At 42.5% G+C, this 23112-nt stretch overlaps 1 protein-coding gene across 8 annotated transcripts in view; it reads right to left on the bottom strand.

Moving 5' to 3' along the window:
- Positions 1-723: 723 nt before the first annotated feature.
- Positions 724-23112, bottom strand: part of ENOX1 (ecto-NOX disulfide-thiol exchanger 1) — a 568173-nt gene continuing 545784 nt past the window's right edge. For all 8 annotated transcript variants that reach the window (XM_044249790.1, XM_044249789.1, XM_044249788.1 and 5 more), the window contains 2 exons: positions 11406-11491; positions 724-1693 (listed from right to left, as the gene is read on the bottom strand). In XM_044249790.1, coding sequence (XP_044105725.1) covers positions 1562-1693; positions 11406-11491 — 218 coding nt within the window. In that variant the 3' untranslated portion in view covers positions 724-1561. The remainder of the gene's footprint in view (positions 1694-11405; positions 11492-23112) is intronic.

Below are 23112 nucleotides of genomic sequence, written 5' to 3'. Positions count from 1 at the left end.
TTTCATTTAAAATTAATATCTTGAATACTTGTCTTTTTTGTGATTCTTATGTAAGAAAGCAGGAAGGAGATACAGTTTAAAGCTCTATCCTATTTGTAATTTTTTTTTTTTAAAGACTTTATTTATTTGTCAGAGAGAGAGGGAGAGCGAGCGAGCATAGGCAGACAGAATGGCTGGCAGAGGCAGAGGGAGAAGCAGGCTCCCTGCCAAGCAAGGAGCCCGATGTGGGACTCGATCCCAGGACGCTGGGATCATGACCTGAGCCGAAGGCAGCGGCTTAACCAACTGAGCCACCCAGGCGTCCCCCTACTTGTAATTAAATAGTGAAAGCCCAAATTCTGACTAAACTGTTGACTCAAGTGTGAATTCTTTAACTCCTTTTCTAACTTGTATGTTTTCCAGAGAACATACAAATAAATACATCCAAGAATTAATATTAACAATTGGCTCTTTTGTACTTGCCTCTGCAGACAAAAAACAAAGGTAATATTTATATTAATTGTATTTCGATTGAGGTATTGGTATTTTAAAATGCTGTGTACCCTAGTGCTGTATAATCCTCTTGTCTTGGTATTTCCCACCTTAGTTTTTATAGATTTCTGTTTGAAATAATGTTTTGTTCTCAACATCCTTCATGTAGACAATCATTTAAATATGGTGAGGATATGAGATGGAACTGAATAATGGTGAAGAAAGGTATATCAAAGAAGAACTGGCAAAACCTTTATGGCAGAAGTCATATTTATTGAAAAAAATTAATATCTTTGCTATAAAATTTGTAACCGGAATATTTACTGAATGTTTATTTTGATGCATAAACCTGAATATTACATACCAAGTACAAGACAGCAGCACTAGCTTTCCTTTATTTACATTTTATGAAAATCGTTACGCAGTCCATGTTAAAAGAACTTATGATGGAGAATTGTTACATTAGAAAAATAATATTCTTGATAAAGCATTCTCAAGGAGTCCAAGGAGTCCAATCACATTTTCTGCCTCTTCAATAAGGCAAAAGTCCCTGGAATAGCATATAACTTAATTTACAAAATACAATAAATGTTCAGACACATATTCAAGTTTCCTTTTGGTATGATTTTTCCTTACTGTAAAATTACTTCTTATTTTTATTTTTGTTTTTATTTTTTTACTAAAACAGAAAGACTTTCAGGAAAATGTCATTGAATGATTTCAGCTATACATTACATATACAACTCTGCAGCCTAGCGACAACCATTGCTACACCGTCATTAACTTTAAATATTTTGCTGGGTGAGCTATTCTCAAATGTAGCACATTTTAAGATTTTGCCATCATTATGACTGTGGAATCGTTGGTTTTCATAGGAAACAGATCTGTCACAGTATGAAGCTTTGTTTTAGGGAACTGGTACACAAGCACATTTCCACTCACAGGAGAACGCCACAGATGTAACTGAAGTCGGCCCCGACGGCTCCACAGGGGCCCCAGGCCAGACCATCCCCAGCCTCCAGTGCTCACGCTGCACAGCCCTGGCCCTGTCAGGCGCCTTCGTTTCCAGAGACTTGCCAGCTCTTCACAGTTAGGTCGTTTTAATTCCTTCAAAGGCACACAGCTTCCACCTTTTTTCCAGTGTTGCTCCCACGCCTGTGAATTCCTGTTTAAACATGCGTGGCAGCCTCATCAGAAGCATTTCGATTTCGTTTGCAGATATCTGTTAGAAAGGAAGAAAAGTCACTTTTGGAGACAAGACTCCTCAGAGAGGAGGCAAGGGGTTGGGTAGGGATGCACTTGCCCAGGGAGATAAATGATATGATTTGACTGTCAAGTCATGTGCTTGGGAGAGGAGCACTGGGCAGGGGCTGGACGGGGCTGTCCTGGTCTCCCAACAGCTGGCAGGGCTGAGCAGGAGATGGGGTGCAAATCCGAGGCTCACCGTTCCTGTGCATGGCTAGCCTACTGGGTAGTGTCATGCGTGAACAGCACTCCCCACCCCGATGAAAAAGGATATAAGAATGGGATTTAAGAGGGCTGAAAGAAAGTTCATCACCACTCCTGGTGCCCCCATCCTCTTCATAAAGGGCAGCGCTTTTAGCTAACTCAGTGAGGGCCAGTGGGCATCTGGGTAGATTTCTGGCCATCCTAACTTCTCTTTCTTTAATTTTCACAGAGACCAGAAGACCCAGGTTTAGAAAGAAATGAAAACCCAGAACCTACAACCTGAAAGTCTCAACATCCATTCTTAAAGTCCAGGTAGTTTTTTAAAAAAAATTTTTAGGTTTTTTAAAGTAATTTCTACACCCCATATGGGGCTTGAACTTGGAACCCTGAGATCAAGAGTTGCATGCTCTTCTGATTAACCAGCCAGCACCCTTCCAGGTAGTTCTTTATTTCTTCTTTTAAATTAAAAAATTTTTTTGAAGATTTTATCTGCTTATTTGAGAGAGAAAGATAGCAAGAGAGAGCACTGACTGGGGAAGAGGGGGAAGAGCAGGCTCTCCGCTAACCGGGGAGCCCAGTGTGGGACTCGATCCCAGGACCCTGGGATCATGACCCCAGCCAAAGGCAGATGCTTAACTGACTAAGCCACCCAGGGACTCCTATTCCCACCCCAGTAGATTTTTAATGCAGTTTTTTTCTTCCACCAGTTTTTCTTTATTACATACATTTTTATACCAATAATTCATTTTACCTTAAATAAAGGACATACCAGCCATGATCCTTCTGATTTAACAGTCATGGTTCTCGTCTTCCTGTCTTTGTTTCCCAGCCCATGTGCTTGCATGGGGATCTCCTATAGCAAGGTGGCTAAGACCCTGGAACCAGGGGGCTAACATTTTTGTTTGAATACTGTGTCTACTATTGTTATGAGTTAAATGACTCCAGCAAGATAATAAGTCTCTCTAAGTCTCAGCAAATGGGAGTAACAACATGTAATAAGGATGTATGAAGACTACCAGCTTAGCATAGATTTAGCACATAGAAATGTTTAATGACTTAGACCTATTATTATTTTTCATGGTACTATCACTGGATAGATATCATTTTAGAGTCTACATTTTCCATTTAACATTTAAATGCTAAACTTACTTAACATTTATTTTTAAAGGGGGACCAAATAGACCAGGAAGTCAAATCAGTTCATTTAATGTTCACATGAAAAAGATGTCATATGATATTTTCAATATTCCTAGGCCTATAACCAAACAAAAGAAAAAAAACAAAACAAAAACAAACACACACACACAAAAAAACCTTTCGAGGCAGACCTGAAAGTTGAAGTAAATTGCATTCTGAAATTTTTGTGTGAATTATTTTGAAATCTGAATGCTTTTTCCTCAAAAACTATGTTAAAGGGATTATTAGATTGTCAGGTCAGCCCACAAATGCCTATTAAACAAATGATTAAAAGGTTGCATGTGATTGTGAAACTTTTTCTTTCAGTGAGCACTGTGCAGAATGCCTTCACCAGTGTCCTCATTCCACTGTCACAGCACTCCTATGACATAGGCGAAAATGTTAGGCTCTATCTTCATTTTATAGCCAAGAAGGCAGAGTGAACTACAGAGGGTTAAGTGCTTTTTCAAAGAGAGAACTGGGAAAGAACCCACCCCTTGTGCCTGGGAACTAGGCATTGGTATGCTTTACGTGCTCCACATGATTTCAGCAAGCTGTGGGTGAAGAACCGGGAGTGTAGTGCTTTCTTTTGAAATATCAATCATCTGGGGTTCCTGTTAAAAAACTCAGATTCCTTAGCCTCTTCTCTGGAGACTCCGATTCAGCTGAACTCGGGTGTAGCTCATAGACTCTGTTTTTGATAATCATCCCAGGATATTCTTAAGATCAGGTATATTTGGGTTAAGAATGGGGTTTTAAATCAGACAGGCTTGGATTTTAATCTGGCTTAGGCCAACCTGTGTAACCATTGGCGAGTCATTTAATAGCTGTAATTCTCAGTTGTGTATTCATGTGTAGAATAGAAGTAATCTCTCAGCCTGATCATGAGGATTATACACGAAACGTACCATGGTGCCTGGCACAAGACGCTTTTTCTCTCTATATGTACCAGACAATGCTGATAGAATACGACACTGTTACCAACCTCTTTGTGGTAGGTGGGTCAAGCTCTGTGCTCCTAAGCCAAAGCAAACACAGAGAAGTGTGTAGTCAAACCCACTTTCACTTGGTCCAGAAGGCAATTTTCTGAAGCCAAGTTATCCTCTTAACCTCCTTTCTTTCCTTTGGAGGAGGACGGCCCAGGTCGTCTACAATAGGCTCAGGTCTCCCCTCAATTCAGGTGATACCCCCTGAGAGGAGCTGTCCTTCCCCAGGTCAGGCAGAGCCACAGAGAAGCTGCCAAAGCCCCAGGTTAACAGCCAGCCCATCTCAGGTTTATTTTCAGGATAACCATCAGTTCCCTTGGAAAAATAGGGAAAGGAGCTTTGTGGTGTTCATTAGGGAGGAGAGAAAAAGCTAAATTCTTGAGGGTAAAATAAAGTTTTGATGTAAAGATAACTCTATCTATGCAGGTAGTGCCCCCTAGCAGCCCTGTAGCGATTGGGAGAAGTGTGACAACTCCTAAGTCTTCGCCTGACTCTTGAAAACACTTCTATTAATTCTCACTATACTCTCATAAGACAGGGATTGATTTACAGACGAGGAAACTGAGGTCCAGATAGATTAGGGAACTTGTGCAGGGTAACCCAGGCACTGAGTGGAGCTGGGCTGCAGATCCAGACTCCTTGGCCTTGTTCTCAAACACCGATGCCAGCCGCCACAGGGGACGGGGGACTGTCTCCCTGTTGGGCGAAAGGGCTCACGGGGAAGGGGTTTGTGTACTGGAGGGCAGGTCTGTGATGAACAAGACTTCAGAGTGTTATGAGTGTCAGTAATGAAAAACTGAGAATTCCCAGCTCAACCAGCTCAGACACATTCCAGTGCTAACGCTTGGGTGGGGGCAGCCAGCAGATGGTGGGGAATCTTGTTTTCCACAGTGCCTTTTGACCCAAGTCTAGACTAGAACCACAGAGGAAGCTGGAGTAGCCTGCTGGAGGAGAGAGGCAGCCCCCCTTCTCGAGTCCTCCCTGGGGGGCCAGGTACTGAGCATGAGCGTAATGTGCATTCATTCTCTCAGCTCTTTAAACCCGTGAACAAACTCCTCACCTGCTGGAAGAAAGGAATGTGGAGGGAAAACATTTGGAATCCAGTCATGGAACAACCATTAACCAGCTTCATCGACTTGTCTAAATCACTTAATCTCTTTGGGTGTTCCCTCATTTGTAAGAGGAGGGAACTGGAAAGAGATCCCTGGATGTTCTAAGATCTTGGATTTGGGTGCTGGCCCCGCCATCTGTTAGCACCGGCCTTTGGGCTAGCTACTTAAAATTCACGGGACCGCTAGGTTGCTACAGAGCTCTCACACTGACAGAATGGGCTAGATCTCCTGTGCGCTTTAAAGCACAAATGGCAACTGATAAACGTAGTAGCACGTGCTGTGCTGCGTGTACTCTCCTGAGTGCTTCTCCTGTAGTCAGTCATTTATTACACACGGTAGTCCATAAAAACCATTTTACAGAGGGTAAAACTGAGGCACAAAGATGTTAAATAAGTCACTAAAGTCCCCACTAGTAAAACTGGATTTGAAATCCTTATGATTACTTAGTTTGGATGACCAATTAGCCATTCCCTGGATTTTGCCAGAGCTGGAAATTAGCATAATGGAAATGAGTGTCCTCAAAAGTAGTTAATGCTGAGTGGCTTTTGGCAGTGCAAGGTAACCGCCTGAATATGGACAGGGATGTGTCACAAATACAGACGAGACCACCTCAGAACTATCCAAAATCTCCATTTAATAAGGCTCAAAGATGAATTCCAGAGCATTTCCTTAAAGATGTTTTGTATCTCATGCCAGAGGAAAGATCAAGGAGAAACTGCTTTTAAGTTAATTTGATGGTTTTTAAAACTTTCTGTATCCTGACAGAATAACTTCGATGATATACCACATTTTGGGATTTTTTAAGACAAAGAGCGAATTTAATTTTTTTTTTTTTAACCCTGTGGCCAAAGAGTTTTTACTTTTGCCTTGACAATATCCTTTATCTTCCTACCTATAATTTCTTGGTTTTGAGAACTGAAAGAGTCCTGGAGTCCTCACATAAGACAAAGCAGCCAGATCTCACTGGTTAAGCTCTGAGTGAAATGTACCCTAACCTGTCCTCAAATCCATTCTGAGCTCAGGAATTCTAAGCGTCTGTCTGTCCTGGGTGGAGGCCACTGGGAGTCAGGGAAGGGGGTACTTGGCCAGCAGGTGATCTGGGGCTTTGGATGCCAAAGCCAGCCCTGTTTTGAGGGTTCAAATACACGTGGTTGAGAGACCTCTGTATGGCATTACCATCTAGGTTAGAGACCTGTGCTGTGCCTGTCAAATCTCATTTACCTGTACACCATGTAGTCGGTGCTCTAGAAAGTGGGGATGATGGTCACACATGTGATGCTTTCATACCCGCTTCCTCAGCTGGCTGTTGTCCCCCCAAAAATGGGTGGTCTGTGTATTTTCAGTCTTTGATGTTGTCAGTGGATCCCTGGCCACCTCTGTTTTGTTTAAAATTTTCTAATTCTGACATCTGTTCTTTTAGAAATGATTGATTTGTTCTAATTAAGGGGAAAAAAAAAAGATGAGAAGGAATAAAGGCTCCATGTAACCAAGGGGCTTGTGTGCTGCTAACACTGTGGAGGTAATTTCTAAGATCTGCTTGATTTATTTTCTGATTTGCTGACTCCAGCCCAAGCCCACTGCTTCCTTGCCAGGCCTCTAAGCATGTATATAAATTGACACAAGCAGACATAAATCAGTTTTATTATGGGGATGGTTGGCTCCATGTCCCATATCAGTCAGGCAAGAGAAGCTGAGTGATAAGGGGTTCTTGTTTGAGGCACTGAAAAGACCTGGCATAGGCTTTGTCAAGGCTGAAGAGTCAGGGAAGCCAATTGCAAAACCAAATTTCCTTCCATAGGATAAACTGTTGGCTTTTAGTGCACATTTAAATCTTGTTCATTCTTCATATCCCTGGGCAACGCATGGCATCAGCACACAGACTCCTTGCAGTAGACTTTTGCAGAGAGAAATGTGGAATATGGTTGGAGAAAGAAGAGAAGGGAAGGGAGGGAGGGAGAAAAAGGGACAGAAGCTAAACGTAAGTAAGGAATTACGAAGACAGAAGGAAAGAACTAGAGAGAAGAGGAACAGGGAGGGAGGGAGGGGGGAAAAGAAAGGAAGAAGATAAACAGAAGGAGGAAAATGAGGATCTGGATGGAAAATGAGAGGAGGAGAGAAGGGAGGGTAGAAGGTGTAGGTGGGGCGGCACTGGCGCCGGCACCCCAAAAGGAGGTGTGAGAGTGAGCGCACACTCAAGGATATCTCCTGGTATATATAGTTCACAGGGACTTCAACTTCACCCTCTTCCAACTTCTGTCCCACTAAAATTCTGCCTGCCCAGTATAGCCCTTCATTAGTTCATGTCTGATTATCCAGTTATTCCATAAATATTCTGGCATTTCCTCAGACTACAAACTTTTTGAGAGTAATGTTCTTTCTCAGATTGCTTTGGTGCTCTGACCATCCCTGTTCCTCTCTGATCCCTAGGACATGCTGGGTTCATGAAAAGCCGGGAATTATCCCAGTGTTCACTGGGTCCCTGGTAACCTTGTCAGTTTTTCCTGCTGCGTGTGAGCAACTTCCTTTTTATTCTTTACGTAGCCAAGTACTGTTACCCCCAATGCTTCATTTATCATGTGCTTTCCAGAGGTGTTGTCCTATCTAAAAAACACACTCATTATAGCCTAAACAATAGAAACTCATCGTTAACATACTATGACAGGTGGCGATTTAGGAGAACACTGGAATATACGTAATACTGAAGACTTTTCAGAGTTGGCAGCGGGGGGGGGGGGGAACCTTAACAAACACCACCGAGAACATTCTGTCTACCCTTACTGCCGAACTATGGTCTAGGAAGGAATGCTCTCCAGTTATGGCAATTTGAATCTCCTTGGAACTGACAAGATACTTTAATTTTGTGTTTCTAAAGGTATGCTCTTAGTACAACATGCAAATGGCTTGTTTCTCTGCTGGAAAATGTACACGCCTATGGCCCCCAAGCCCATCAGTGAGCAGTCAAAACAACAGGTCTTTGTAAATCCTCCAGTATCCACAGCCATATTATGTTGAATCTGGTTTTCAGAATCAAATTACTTGGTGGGCGTGGGGAGGGGGCTATACTTGTGTAGAGGGGATAGCCAGACACATTTAGGAGAACTTAAGTCTGAAAAAATATGTAAACTGGGGGAAAGCAGAAGAACGCCTCCTCTTGACTGTAAGACAGGATATGCTCATCTGCTAACACTCTACTAGATGTGACTTTCTTGCTACTCAGGGTCTTGGAGCGGGCTTGAAGGGCTCAGGGCTGACCTGGAAGTTCTCTGTATTGATTGGAAACCATTTCAGGGTAGTGCTGCCTTCTTTGAAGAGCTTACCTGCCTGCGCCCAGGGCACAGTTTTTAACTCACCAAAGTTTTAGGAAGCCATCTCCCCCACCCCCCCTTCTCCTGCCTTCCTCTGAGTGAATCTTTGTGATGTGGTCATATGGTGACACTGTTCTATAAGAGGGCTAAGTGAATGCAAGTGGACGGTTTAGAAAAGGCTGAGAAGAGAAAAATATGCAACGTATCATTATCAAGAGCAGGAATAATATTTAACTGGAAAATGGCCTATTACTGGACTATACAGTTTTAGGAGCCATGTGTAGTTCACATGCCCAGCATAATTTAAATTAATTCCTGGCTCTCCTTCCATTTCTAATCATTCTTATACTCCTATGTGGCCTTTGGGGAAATCCTAATAAAATCAGTTCCATTACAGGCTGGATTGATTGAGCCTGCTTTCCTTGCTCTCGTCAGCACTGGAGTAGCCAGAACCTAAATGTTACTTTATAATTGTCATAATGTGATGTTGTCCAATGTCAAACCGGGCTGTTCTAATCGGAATTTTTAAAAACCCATCCTACTAGAATCAGCGAACTCTCTGTGTGTCGTTGAGGCTAAACTGAATCCATTGCCTTCATGCAACATTAACCAAAACTTAGTGGGGTCTTGGTGACCCCCAGCTCCTTCTGATTAACCAGAGGCAGGTGCACCAGGCCATTGCACTGGAAAGCCTCTGAGTCCGTGGGCTGGTGGTGGCTCCACGATTCTGAGCCTTCTGGCAGCTGATACAAGGACAAGGCCCTGGTGGGTACTTAAAGGGCAAACCTCTCATTATTTTGTTTTCTGCTTAAAGCCCTGAGGATATGGAATTCCAGTTTAGAGCAATAATTTGGTCTGTGGATTAGAAAGTCTAAATATCCCTTCATCCTCACTGGGATAGAAAGAATATTTGGTCTAATTGCTGGCATCTAGGAGTTTTAGAGCACTTTTACTTCAGGCATGAGGAAACAATCTGACAGCTCTAGTGAACATTTCATTCAGGAGATGGAGGAATATGTGGGGAAGACCCTTTGTATTTCCCTCCATGAAGGAAATGTTTTCCTCATTATCTTCTAAAATAAAAGTACCCATCTGAGATAAAATAGAATTCCCTTTAACTGAATCCCTTCCAGAAAAGCCAATCATCTAATGGTCAGAGACCAGTCGTATGAATTCTTTCCTTAGAGACTACAGAGAGAGACCACACAAATTTTGCCTGAACAAATGGATGATGGACACTCTGTTCTGATGGTTAGAATAGAATAAGATAATTCATTATTTATCACCCCACCAGGTGATTTTACACCCCTCCCTCCAACACACACACACACACACACACACTCTCACGAACTCATGTATATACTAAAACAACAACTGCTGCCTGACAAAGGCTTCCCACTTGGGATTTCCAGGAGGGGAAGGAAATCAATGTCAACAAGGCAAGGGAAGGATAATAGCAACAATAGGAATAATTTCTCGAGGACTTACTCTATGCCAAGCCACTCTAGTGAAAGCAGTATTTCATTTAATCTTCCAGCTAAAGGGAGGGTTGATACTAAGGATGAAACTGGTGAGGGTAAAAAGCAAAGAAGCCCTTCAAGAAAGCTTAATTTCAACAAAGTAAGATGGTATAGCTGACCCTCATTTTATCTGAATTAACATAAGCATTTTCTATCCCTCCCTGTCCAGGAGACGGAAGGCCACAAAGAAGACAATAACGTGTGTGTGAACTTTCAGAATCTTATAATCTTCTCACCCCCTTTCACTCTGTTTTGGTTTACCCTATTACCAGCTGTGAGAGATGAAAAGGGCATGAATCCCTGTGACTGAAAAATATTTTTTGTTCCAGATGATTCTCTCAGAGGGGAAGTATAAGACCATTAGAAAGGTTAAGCAGTTGTGACCATGAATTGGTAAGATAATTTAACTCCAATTGAGAGCACAGTGTAGTCATTTAATTTATACTGGCCATTGAAGATTTTGAATGGCTTGCATGTGTGCGTAGTCAGGGTCACAGAACTGTGGGCTGGGGTCCTGGTCCTACATGTCCCGCGCACTTTGTTGTACTCTGTGCAAGGGCTTATTTCCATTTTCCCTCCCAGCAGGACATTCAACAAGCGACTCAGTGGCCGCCTTCAATTCTCTGCTTCTCTGTTCATCCCTTTCCAAGGCTTTCCCCAGCAATGCTGCCTAATGACGTGACTTTATTTCAACAGGGCCCCCTCTCATTGTTCACTGGAATTTGATACAGAAATTGATACACACATTGAACCCTTTGTGTCTTTTAGAACACAACTACTGCAGTGGGTTAGGAGCACAGCTAATTTGCAGATGAGGCCGACTGAGCCTCAGAGAAATGAAGAACGATGTCCTGACTCTGGGTGTCACCCTTGGGGGAGGCACCACTGAGAATAACTTTTTGGTCATTTTTTCCATTTAGAGAATAATGCTGAAAAACAACCATTAATACCGTTTTCTTGAGAGTCCTGTCAGATCTTTATGTTATTTGAGGTGATTTCCCCTCTGTTGTGGGGAGTCTTTACCACAGAATCCTGTGAGAATATGGTCTCAGGATAATGCCCCATTAGCCACCCTGACCTTATTTCTCCCTGTTTCGGGAACTTCCAGGCCAACCTGTAATTTTCAGTCCCTCATATGCTTTTCAGAGTAATTTGGCATCTGCTGAAAGTCATTGTCATTTTAGATAACTGCTCTTCTTTCTATAAAGACAAAAGCAAGTGAAAAGAAGACAGCTATCTGCCCAAAATGGAGGTCCTTGTGGAAAAGTACTGATGAAAATCCAAATGCTCTTCTTTCCCCAAGGCAGCTCCCATGGGCCCACCTGCAGCCAGCAGTCAACACGCTAAATCTTAGCAGTGCGGGTCCCCCGGAGAAAGAGAATTTACCTTGGAGTCCAGCTGCTGCATGTATGACCAAAGGTACTCTATATTGGCTCCAAAAGGATGGACGTGAAGAAACGTTGATATGATGCCTGAATTAAAGAGACAAACAATGGACATCACTGAAAGGTAATTAAGAGTCGGAGTCAAATAGTGTCATCGAACCCCGTAATGGTTTCATCAGGCTGAGTTACGGTCTCACCACTGTAACAGCACTCAGTAACAGCCCGTTCCGAAACAGTCCTAGAAACGTGGCAAACAGAACACTCTAGCTCCTGGAATGGTAGTAGTTAGAAAAGCTAGGCTCAGAGATGATATATAGATGAATAAAGGTATTTGCTAAACAAAGACTCCTGGAAGTATTTCAACTACCAATTTTATGCTTGATTTACCAATATAAAATTGTAGTTATTGGGAGGATAAAATTCTCTTTTCTTTCCCTTGGTGGACTTCGCAGTATGAAAATGGCTCCTACAGCTGTGTCAGAGATCGCATGGCCTCCGATTTCGCTGATAAGTACAGCTGCTAGTTACAAAAAGTATTTAATCCATATTACCCCTAACTGCCACTGAAGGAAGCCCAGATCTTTTCTGAAACCTTTATTTCCCCCTGGTTGTTGCTGCTGTGTAAACAGAGCCAGCTCTCCCTCTCTCCTCCCCGCTGCTGTAATTTACAGGATCGTTTAAAAAGGCCCGGGAATGGATGGTTTGGCTGGAGTCTGATTCTAAATCAGAAGTCTTTTCAATTGTGAAAATCAGCTGTCAACATGGTACTGACAAATGAAAAGCAGGGTATTCAGTGTCAGGGCTGAAGTAAAAGCATTCCTGTTCTCTCCTTCCTGCTCCCATATCCAAAATCAAGACTCCATAGTTTGTACGCTGCTGTTTTCTAGGAAACTGTGTTCAGACTGACTTTTTTTTAGTTCTAAGTAGACTTCGAGATGAATTAAATCTGAGTATTAGCCCTCATGTTGTTCATTGGGCCACTTTGATGCTTGAGAGGCAGAGGTCAAGAGAAAGACCTGCACTTGCCTGCCATGCAGGCAGGACGAGCCCTCGAGGAGACGTCGCTCTTGCATGAGGTCATCCTGGGAATTGCAGGGGGACCTTGGGTTGATCTGGGATGGGGTCTGGTGGCCTCCTGATCTCCTGTGTGATGCTTGGGATGGTCTGGGATGAGTTTCTGTTTTCAAGCAAAGCTCCCAGTTCAGCCTTTGTCTGAGGATAGAGAACCAAAGGGTCTAGCCCGTGCTCTCAAAGACCTGTCCTCAGAACACTGCTTCTGTGAGGTTTATAGTGGTTAACAGAGAAATGAGGAAGATGGAAATAATTCATTATTTCTCCATTATGCCAAAACCTCAGTTTTTAGAGACTGACCCCATTTTTCTTGAGATATAAAGAACTACCATTTTATTCTGAGATTATGTTCTTCCTTTTTTTGGCTAAAATGCCCTTTGATGAAATAATGGCCATGTAAAAGGTACTAATGGCAGTTTTAATATCTTTAAGTGGCGAATAGCTATTTTCATATATTTAAGTGGAACTGTTTTGTTCCTCCCCTACCACTTTATTTGTTAATTTATATTTTAATTTTACAGACCTGGCAACTACTTTCCTGTGTTTCTGAGGCTCTCAAATCCGGTGAGGTGGCACAGTAAGTGATTCTGTTACTAATGAGTTAAAATACAGAAGCTCATGAAGGACTTACTTTAAAAATAAGTTAGAAGTATTTAAACAGTGACACGTATTTGCATTTATTAATTGGGAGAGGGGGCAGAATTCTTAAGGGAAAGTCCTATTGCGGGATGGTGAATGGGCTTCTCTCTCCTGTCCCAGGCTGAGGGCAAGTGGTGCTCTGTCCACTAGTTTCCAAAAGGAGCCTCCGACAAATGGTAGGGGGGCCCTTCCCCCACCTCCATTTGAGGACAAGGGGGAAGAATGAGTAGTCATCTCTGGCTTTGTGAAAGGTGAACCTGTTCCTTTCTTCTCCTGGCACACAGGTTCTCCCAGGCAGGGACGGGGTGCTTCAAGAGAGTGACTCGAGAGCCAGGAGGGGTCCTGCAAAACAGGGACAATAGTCCCTTCCTTGGTGGGACCTCTGCTTAGGCATCAGACTGACTGATCAGCCTTTGGAGTGACAAGGTTGTGTGTTTCCCATGAGGTGAGCGGCATCTTAGAAGGTAGAGAGGTTTTGAGCAGCCTTAAGGAGTAAACTACCCCAAGGGCACTAGCAGATAAATGCATTTTTCATTATTAAAATCTCTACTGAACAGAAACTCCTCACCATCTCCTAGATAACCCACAGCCTCTCCTATAAATATCCACGGGAATGTGATGTGAAGTTAAATGTCTTTGGTAGAATAAACAGAATGAGTCAGAAGAGGGCTGGGATGGGGGGAATGGGGAAGAGGTTGATAACTTTTGGCCTGGGAGATGAAGTACTGAAGGAGGAAATTTAGTAATACCAGTAATGGGAGGACCTGGAGCGGCTGTTGTTGCCCTCTGTGATGTTGATACACCTCTGCGTACATGCTCCCTCAAGAGTTACTGTCTGACCCTTAGGCCCATTGTTGGGTCCGTAACTCCCGGGAACTCTGCTGTTAACACAGTCTGTGCCTGTTCTGGTTCAGTATTAGGAATACAGTATACATTTACAATAAATGTATATTGAATGAATTTACCCTCTAGAAGTAAGACTGGTCAGTATACTTCCTTAAAAATTTCTACTATTCTATTGGTAAATGGAGATAAATAAGAACCTTAAAAATTGCACAGTACTTGGGGTGCCTGGGTGGCTCAGTGGGTTAAAGCCTCTGCCTTCGGCTCAGGTCATGATCCCAGGGTCCTGGGATCGAGCCCCACATCGGGCTCTCTGCTCAGCGGGGAGCCTGCTTCCCCCTCTCTTTCTGCCTGCCTTTCTGCCTACTTGTGATCTCTGTCAAATGAATAAGTAAAATCTTAAAAATAAATCACACAGTACTAACCAATAATGTAGTAGTCTTCCAAAAATCAGGTAACTTTGAGGCATTATTCACTGGTGAGTCCTGCCCTTAACTCATCCACTTTATGGATTCAGGACAGAGCAACCTGAATGTTTTGAGCATGGAAGCTTTTTTATTGAAACACTTTCTTGCTCAAAAAGTAAAAAGAAAATGCTTATATGATTTCTATATGTCTTTCTAAAATATATTAGAAATTCTAACCCAGACATGAATATCTTTCCTTAGGAGGATATTCGAAACCATCACTGTGGTAGCTGATACCAATAAGCCATTAGCTTTTCTTTACAAACAAATAAACAAACCGAGCAATTGCCACTAGATTCATCTGGGGCCAAAGTAGGTAAAGGTTTTGTTTTGTTTTTTAATCTTTATTTATTTGACAGAGAGCACAAGCAAAACAGGGGCCATGGCAGAGGCAGAGGGAGAAGCAGACTCCCCACTGATCAGGGAGCCTGATGCAGCTGGATCCCAGGACCCCAGGATTATGACCTGAGCTGAAGGCAGATGTTTAACTGACTGAGCCACCCAGACGCCCCCAAAGCAGGTAGTTAAATAAAGGCTTCAAAGCACTTCCTATGGATGGCAACTAAGCTGTTCAATATTGCTAGAGAAACAGCAGAAATGGGAAACATTAGTCATATCCTCCGGAGTACTGCGCCCCTCCTCTTCCCTACTCCCACCCTACCGCTGTCCATCACGTCTCATCACAGAAGCATTAGTCATGCCATTTGAGAAAATGTGGTTTCTAAGCCCTTGTTTGGGATTGGATTCATGGGCTGGGTGAGGTGGGGCTTCCTGAATAATCAATTAAAGCCTCTTTGTAGCTCCTTTAAAAGAACTAGGATATTTCCTGAGAATGAAAAAAAGGACAGGTGTAGCTCATAATCTAATGAGCAATGCCACAAACCAGAAACTGGAGACTGTTTCATGGTCCTCTGGGAGGGATCTAAGAGCTCGGTGGTTAAACACACTGACAACCGAGGGTGGAGAATGGAGCCAGGACTGAACTGCTAGATCTCCAAAGGGACAGACTCACTCCCTGGTCTTGGATATTTCCATGGAGAAGCAGAATTTTCTGTATTTAAGGATGGGTTTCCTAACTAGGAAACTACAAGTGTAAGTAGCTAATTTAAATAAATTTTGAAAAAGGAACAGAGGAGGCTGTCAGTACTCTTGAGCTTTCTGCGTATTTCAGGACCTTAAAAATTGCTTTAGAAACACCTATAGTAAAAAAAATAAAAATAAGAAAAAAAAAAAAAAAAGACCTATAGACCAGTTCTGTACAACCTGTGGCAAGCCCCTCATTAGGAAGGCACATTTAAATAAGGACATAAAAAACCATTTTGAGCTTTCTCCATCAAAATCATTGAGTTTATTCTCATTTTTAGACCTAAGACTAAGGAAGCAGCAGCATTTAAATTAGCCAAAAGTGCTAGATTTTTACTGCTTCATTCACTCTTCTTTAAGCATTTCCTTAGCAACAGTTAGCTGCCAAAGTGCTATGGACACAGCATTGCACAAGACAGATAAGGTTTCTTCTCTGGGGGAATTTATATTCTAGGTAAGTTACAGAGGATAAATGCAAAGATTAAAAATAAAGGAAATATTTTCAGGTAGTGGTAAACATGGTGACAAAACAGGCTCAAGCTTGGTAGGGTGCTACTTCACACAGGAAGGTGGAGTGAAGGTAAATTTTCCTGTGTCAGATGGGAAGGAGCCAGCCACAGGCAGCCTGGGGAAAGATTATTCCAGGTACAGTCAACAGAATGCGCAAAAGACCTGAGGTGGAGATGAACAAACTTGGCTGGTGAGTGGTGGTACAGCATGCATAGGGAGCCAGATCACTTAGGGCTGTGAATTGACAGAGGAAGGGATGTGGATTAAATTCTAAAAATAGCAGGAAACCAACAGAAGAGTTCTAAGTAGCAGCATGATATGATCTGAATTATGTTTTTAAAACTTCATTCAAGTTGCTGTTTGGTGAATAGATGAAAAGGAAACTGGGAGACCATTTAGAAGTGTCTGCACAAGAAGTGGTAGGGCGCCTGGGTGGTTCAGTGGGTTAAAGCCTCTGCCTTTGGCTCAGGTCATGATCCCAGGGTCCTGGGATCGAGCCCCACACTGGGCTCTCTGCTCAGCAGGGAGCTTACTTCCTCCTCTCTCTCTGCCTGCCTCTCTGCCTACCTGTGATCTCTCTCTGTCAAATAAATAAAATCTTAAAAAAAAAAAAAAAAAAAAAGACCTGGTGTGGTAAGCTGTGGTCTGGACCAAAGGGTAGTGGGCACTGAAGGTAGAGCTGGTGGAAGGCTTGTGAGTGGTAAGGGCTTGGGAGGAGGAGTTCTCACTGTTTGGCTTGAGCAGCTAGGTGGTAGCATTTTCTCAGCTGGGAATACTAGGGAGGAGCATATTAGGGCAAAGAAAAGGGGGTATCAGCTGGGAAAACTGGGCAGCTATATGTGGAAGAATGAAACTCGACCATTCTCTTACACCGTACACAAAGATAAACTCAAAATGGATAAAAGACCTCAATGTGAGACAGGAATCCATCAGAATCCTAGAGGAGAACATAGGCAGTAATCTCTTGGATATCAGCCACAGCAACTTCTTTCAAGATGTCTCCAAAGGCAAAGGAAACAAAAGCGAAGATGAACTTTTGGGACTTCATCAAAATCAAAGGCTTCTGCACAGCAAAGGAAACAGTCAAGAAAACAGAGAGGCAACCCACGGAATGGGAGAGGATATTTGCAAATGACAGTACAGGCAAAAGGTTGATATCCAGGATCTATAATGAACTCCTCAAACTCAACACACACAAAACAGATAATCATATCAAAAAATGGGCAGAAGATATGGACAGACACTTCTCCAATAAAGACATACAAATGGCTATCAGACACATGAAAAAATGTTCATCATCACTAGCCATCAGGGAGATTCAAATTAAAACTACATTGAGATATCACCTTACACCAGTTAGAATGGCCAAAATTAGCAAGACAGGAAACAACATGTGTTGGAGAGAATGTGGAGAAAGGGGAACCCTCTTACACTGTTGGTGGGAATGCAAGTTGGTGCAGCCTCTTTGGAGAACAGTGTGGAGATTCCTCAAGAAATTAAAAATAGAACTCCCCTATGACACTGCCATTGCACTCCTGGGTATTTACCCCAAAGATACAGATGTAGTGAAAAGAAGGGCCATCTGTACCCCAATGTTTATAGCAGCAATGGCCACGGTTGCCAAACTGTGGAAAGAACCAAGATGCCCTTCAGCGGATGAATGGATAAGGAAGATGTGGTCCATATACACTATGGAGTATTATGCCTCCATCAGAAAGGACGAATACCCAACTTTTGTAGCAACATGGACAGGACTGGAAGAGATTATGCTGAGTGAAATAAGTCAAGCAGAGAGAGTCAATTACCATATGGTTTCACTTACTTGTGGAGCATAACAAAAAGCATGGAGGACATGGGGAGTTAGAGAGAAGGGGGTTGGGGTAGATTGGAAGGGGAGGTGAATCATGAGAGACTATGGACTCTGAAAAACAATCTGAGGGGTTTGAAGTGGCGGGTGGGTGGGAGGTTGGGGTACCAGGTGGTGGGTATTATAGAGGGCACGGATTGCATGGAATACTGGGTGTGGTGAAAAAAATAATGATACTGTTATGCTGAAAATAAAAAAACAAAAAAACAAAGCCACCAATATACAAAGCAAAAAAAAAAAAAAGAAAAGGGGGAATCAAGCATTCTCTTCTGGGCTTTTTAAATTTGAGATGTCCATTAGCATCTAAATGGAGACACCAAATGGTAGTTGGAGATGGTATCTGGGAATCAGTGGCCACAAAAAGGGATTCTAAGCCAAAGTGCATATTGACATTCTGTAGGCAGAGAAGAGGCCTCAAGCCCGAACCCCAAAGAAGCCCAAAATTTAGAGGCTGAGGAAAACTCATCAAAAGAAACTGAGTAGGAGTGATCAATTAGAAAGAATGGTGTCATGGTAGCTAAGAGAAGAAAGTATTTCTGCTCAGAAGAGGTGAGGAGTCCACTGTATAACGTGCAGATGATGACAAATGGAGGGAGTTGAGAAATTGGCAACATGGCATGCTCTGGTCATGTTGACAGAATGACTTCAGTGTGAGGGTGCCAGCCATCCTGGAGTGGTGGCTGGAGAGGGAGGGGGGGGTAGAAGCTGTTAGTGTAGACCATGCTTTGGAGAATTAGGCTTGGGTGGGGAGGAGGGAATGGGCTGTTGGAGTCAAGACAAGCTTTCCTTCTCTTTTGTTTCTAAGGTATGAGACAGTAGAGTTCACGTTCATATGCTGAGGGTATGAGCATCTGCTTACATGTAACATCACCACCCAAAGGGCAGTGCCGCTTTCCTAGTAGTCCTCATAGATTACAGAGTAGTAAGGTGAAGACGACCATCTAATCAGACCTCCTAGCTTTGGACAGCGTGAGGAATCAGATCCACCATGGATCAGTGACTTGCCCGGTGAATTGATGCCTCCATCTGCCTGTACTCAGAACGGGCCTCCCTCGCTGAGGGCTGTTCAGGGATCATCAGGTACTGTGATTTGTCACAAGGCCAATCGATCCCACTCCCATCTTTTTTTCTGATGGACTCCTCTATTTTAAACAAGTTTATTGGTTACCCGTTGAGAATAAAATATCAGTTTATATATTCATTTTGGTCAGATGGAATCCTACCAGAACAGACTCCCCTTCCTCAGGCTGCTTGGAATTTCATTCCAAACTCCCTGTGTCAGCTTGTAATGTCCTGGCTGAGATTAGCCTTCCCTATGTCCACATTTGCTGATGGTCTCCTGGGGACTTCAGATATCTCTGAGGCCTGGTAGCTTGTTGGGGGAGAGGGCTTCCCAGGGAGTTTCAGGAACCTCAGCTCTGCAGAGGAACAGCTGTCTTTCTGGATGGTTCTGTCTTGCTGAAAACCAAAAGAGGCCTGACCAGAAGCCAGCCTGAAATGTTCTTGCCTCTTTTTGCAGCCTACAAGGCTTCATGAACACTGAACCGGAGAGGCAACCGGGAGGGTACCGTGGGAAATCTGGATTTCCCACTAAGCCATGAGCCTACAGGTATCTGTGAGCAGCTGCAGGGTGCTAAACCAATTATGGGAACTGGGCCGAGGTGAGGCTGTGAGTGAGGGGTAGTCGGACCCGACACTGTGATTAATCTGAAAAGCTTTTATTTTCCAAAAAGCAGTTTGGTCCACGTATCTGGTGAGTACCGTACTTGATCTTGCACAGTTAGCTGGGTTTTTTTTTTTTTTTTTTTTAATTTAAAAAAATTTAAAAAGTTTGTCAGTCTTATTATAACTAAACCCCTGAGACTATATCTGGTCCCTTCAGTACTTCGTTTCTTGTGTCTGAAAGGCCTTGACAACTCCTTTATCCCTTCAGAGAAACTCTATGTACCCTTGAGGACTTGTTTGCCTGTCCCTTCTTCTAACAAGGCATCTGTAGGGTAAGTAGCCCTTTCTCGGGATTTCTGATTTTAGTACAAACCATATTTCATTGTCATTAACTGCTTTCTTTCTCACTAGTCTATGACTTCTTGAGGGAAGAGATCATCTGATCACTACTGTTGGTGAACATAGGTTCGGGCATATGGCAGGCCACTAGTTCTCAAAACATGGTCCCATCAGTGCCTGTTTGAGTGTCACCTCGGATGTCAGTTTTACAATAAACATTACCTGGTTGGGGGAGGCAGAGATTCTGCCTTTTAAACAGACTGCCCAGATGATTCCTTTCCACAATGAAGGCTGGTAATTTTTTAGTAGGCTCTTGACAAATGTTTGTTGATTTATTGATATGGACTTTTGTGTCTTGGAAGCAAGATTTAAGTCAATGACTCATTCTTTATGGTCAGTAGCTTTCAGAGAAGCACACACTTCTCAGATTACTTTTTCTCAGGTGCAGCCTAAATCCAGCCTCGACTCCATTCACTGAAAACACCAAAACCTCACCATTTAACCTTCTTTAAGTGTATTTCTCTACAGTCCACTCCTTTGCTTCCTAACACCCATTATCAGGGGGAATGTTCCTGTTCAGATAGAGACTGGTTGTGTGCAGACGGGTGAACCGATGGTAGGAGTGGAAATTGCCGGGGGAGGGAGGAGCATTGACAGAAGGCAACATCCTGGTTCCCCGTAACATGTATGTCCTGATCTGTAGAGGAGTCAGGGTGATCAGTAAAGAAGTTTGCCTTATCGTTAAGAATTTGCAGCTGGTTTTAAACCACAGGTCTGGGCAAGTTCTGAAGAAAAGATACTTTATCAACAGAGCTCTTAAGAAGGTTTTGACTATATCGGAGTGGGATTTACAGTGATGACTAGCATTGACAGGGTGCCAATCAGGGCTGGTAGGACTGGAAATCTACTTATAAGAATTACTTAAAAAGAGAAGGTGAAGTGATACACAGAGTTATGCTGTTCACATCTCTTCTGAGCTATCTGCCTATCAATAAAAATTCTTTTGATCCATTCTTCATAACAATAGCTAGTGGTTTCAGAGCTTTGGTTATAAATCAAAAGTATTGTCTCCTTCTATCCCATATAAGTTCAGTGAATGCCAAATCTAAGCGTAGGCCAGATGTGAAGAGGACTAGGAGTTCGGGCTTAGATGCTAGACAACATCAGGCCGACCTAATGTGTAGTTACTGTAGAGTTGTGAGCTATAAAATAGTACCCTGCACTGCCCTCCATAATCATGTAATTCTTTTAGATCTAATTATATGTTAACCTGTCTTTACAAGGATTGATTATAAAATAATCCAGAAATCAAAATAATAAAGTGCTTTTTAAGGACCCATCTTTTTAGCTGAGTTGGAATATAGCACTTAATCCTCACTGTCAAGCAGAAAGTTTAGCAGAATGGTTGAACTGTCAAGGGACTCAATCCAAATATGCCAGACTCCAACTAGTATCAATGAAATCCCACTGATATGTATATCTACCTTACGTCTTAAAGACTTCAATTTTATAAAAAGGACATGAGAATGTGTAGAAAGAATACACACTTTTGCCAGATACATTAGTGTCACAAGTAATTAGCACTGCTTATTGTTTAGGAAGTTCTAGCCTCAGTTTTACGTTCTCTGTATGTGGAATCTATTTCAACAGCATATTTCTCATTCACTGCTTCTCTTCCAGGAAATCAAGATTTATGCCACTCTGCTTTTTTATATAACATTTGTGTGTCCCAAGAGTGTTATCTGAATATATTCAGATAGGTACCCATATGTGATGAAGATATTGCTAATAACTATTTCCAATTTAAGGTAGATTTTTGCTATGCTCCTGGCCTTCTAGGCTGATTTGGAGCAGGCCCATTGTACCCTCTATATGGGCTTAATTATTCCAAGGGAAGATTCCAGGGAAATTGCAAAGAGTATTCCGGACCTCTCCACATACAGCAGAAGTCCAGGGGACTCCCAAAGTCATTCTACCTACAAGTATTCTTCAGAAAAGGGTAGTCCCAGCACCAAAAACTCCTTTCTCTGTGTAGTTTGGTCCAAAGCAGTTTGGGACCACATAGTCTGTCATTCTGTCCCTGTCACAACCCTTATCTAGATTCCAGAAGCTGCAGGGAGAGGTCTTTTGGGTCCCAACATTCAGGTTTCTACAAAGTATGGATGGCCAAACTCAGCAGAGACACACACTTAATGGCAGCATCGATTTTGCCAGTCTTAGAAACTGTTTTCTACATGGCTTTCCTCTGCATTATTCTGTCTGAGGACAGGTCTAAATACCTCAGTATTTTGGGGGAGGGTATGGATTGGAAAACACATTATTTTAAAACTTATATTAAGGTAAAGTAAGATAAAGTACCAAGGTAGAGAGGTAATGGAGAAATGAAGGGAAAAAAAGAAACTCCCAAGTTTATTTTAATCAAAAAACTTGAGTCTCTAGCCTCCCTTCTACCTAAACATTCTCATATAGTGATCAAAGGAGTGTCAAAAGCTAATACAGGTAAACCAGTTCGAAAGACCAAAAATGAGGGGGGAAATCCTGGAGAATTTAGAGTTGGTTATGCCTACTTTTTTCTTTTTTTTTACTTATTCATGAGAGACATAGGCAGAGGGAGAAGCAGGCTCCCTAAGGAGGGAGTCCGATGTGGGACTCGATCTCAGGACTCTGGGCTCATGACCTGAGCTGAAGGCAGATGCTTAACCATCTGAGCCACCCAGGTGCCCGTTTGTAGCTGCTTTTTATTGAAGATTCTGACTTACTAAAATTTTTTTCTTTCTCATATACTTGTGAATTTTCTAATAGTAAAGACCTATGCAGAGATAACATGTTATAAATTATCTACTCTCATTAACCTATGTTGTGTAAAGCAGATCATTTCTTAAATTTTGAGGGAGCTGATTGAAAAGAAAAATGTGTATGTGTGTAGTACTATTTAGGAGACAGTGTAAGTAAACTGTGTTCTCCAAGCACAAAATACAAGGAGAAGTACTTAGTGAGAAACATGGAATTTTAAAAAATGGAGACTCATTCCCATTTTTTAAAGTTTCAAGTGGTCTGTATTATTCACACTTAGAGAAGGAATGTTTACCGATCATTGTGTGCTTTGTTCACACCCTAAAATCATGGGGATATCACAACTTTGTCACACTGAGCAAAAGAGAAACAGTTGTCAGCATTTGTCACATTTTCCAATAGAAGAAAAATCCAGTTGCCAACTACATACA

This window comes from Neovison vison, chromosome 5, assembly GCF_020171115.1.
Source record: "Neovison vison isolate M4711 chromosome 5, ASM_NN_V1, whole genome shotgun sequence".
Taxonomy (NCBI): Eukaryota; Metazoa; Chordata; class Mammalia; order Carnivora; family Mustelidae; genus Neogale; species Neogale vison.
Note: the sequence above shows the minus strand (reverse complement) of the source record. Positions and strands in the feature narration are given on the sequence as shown.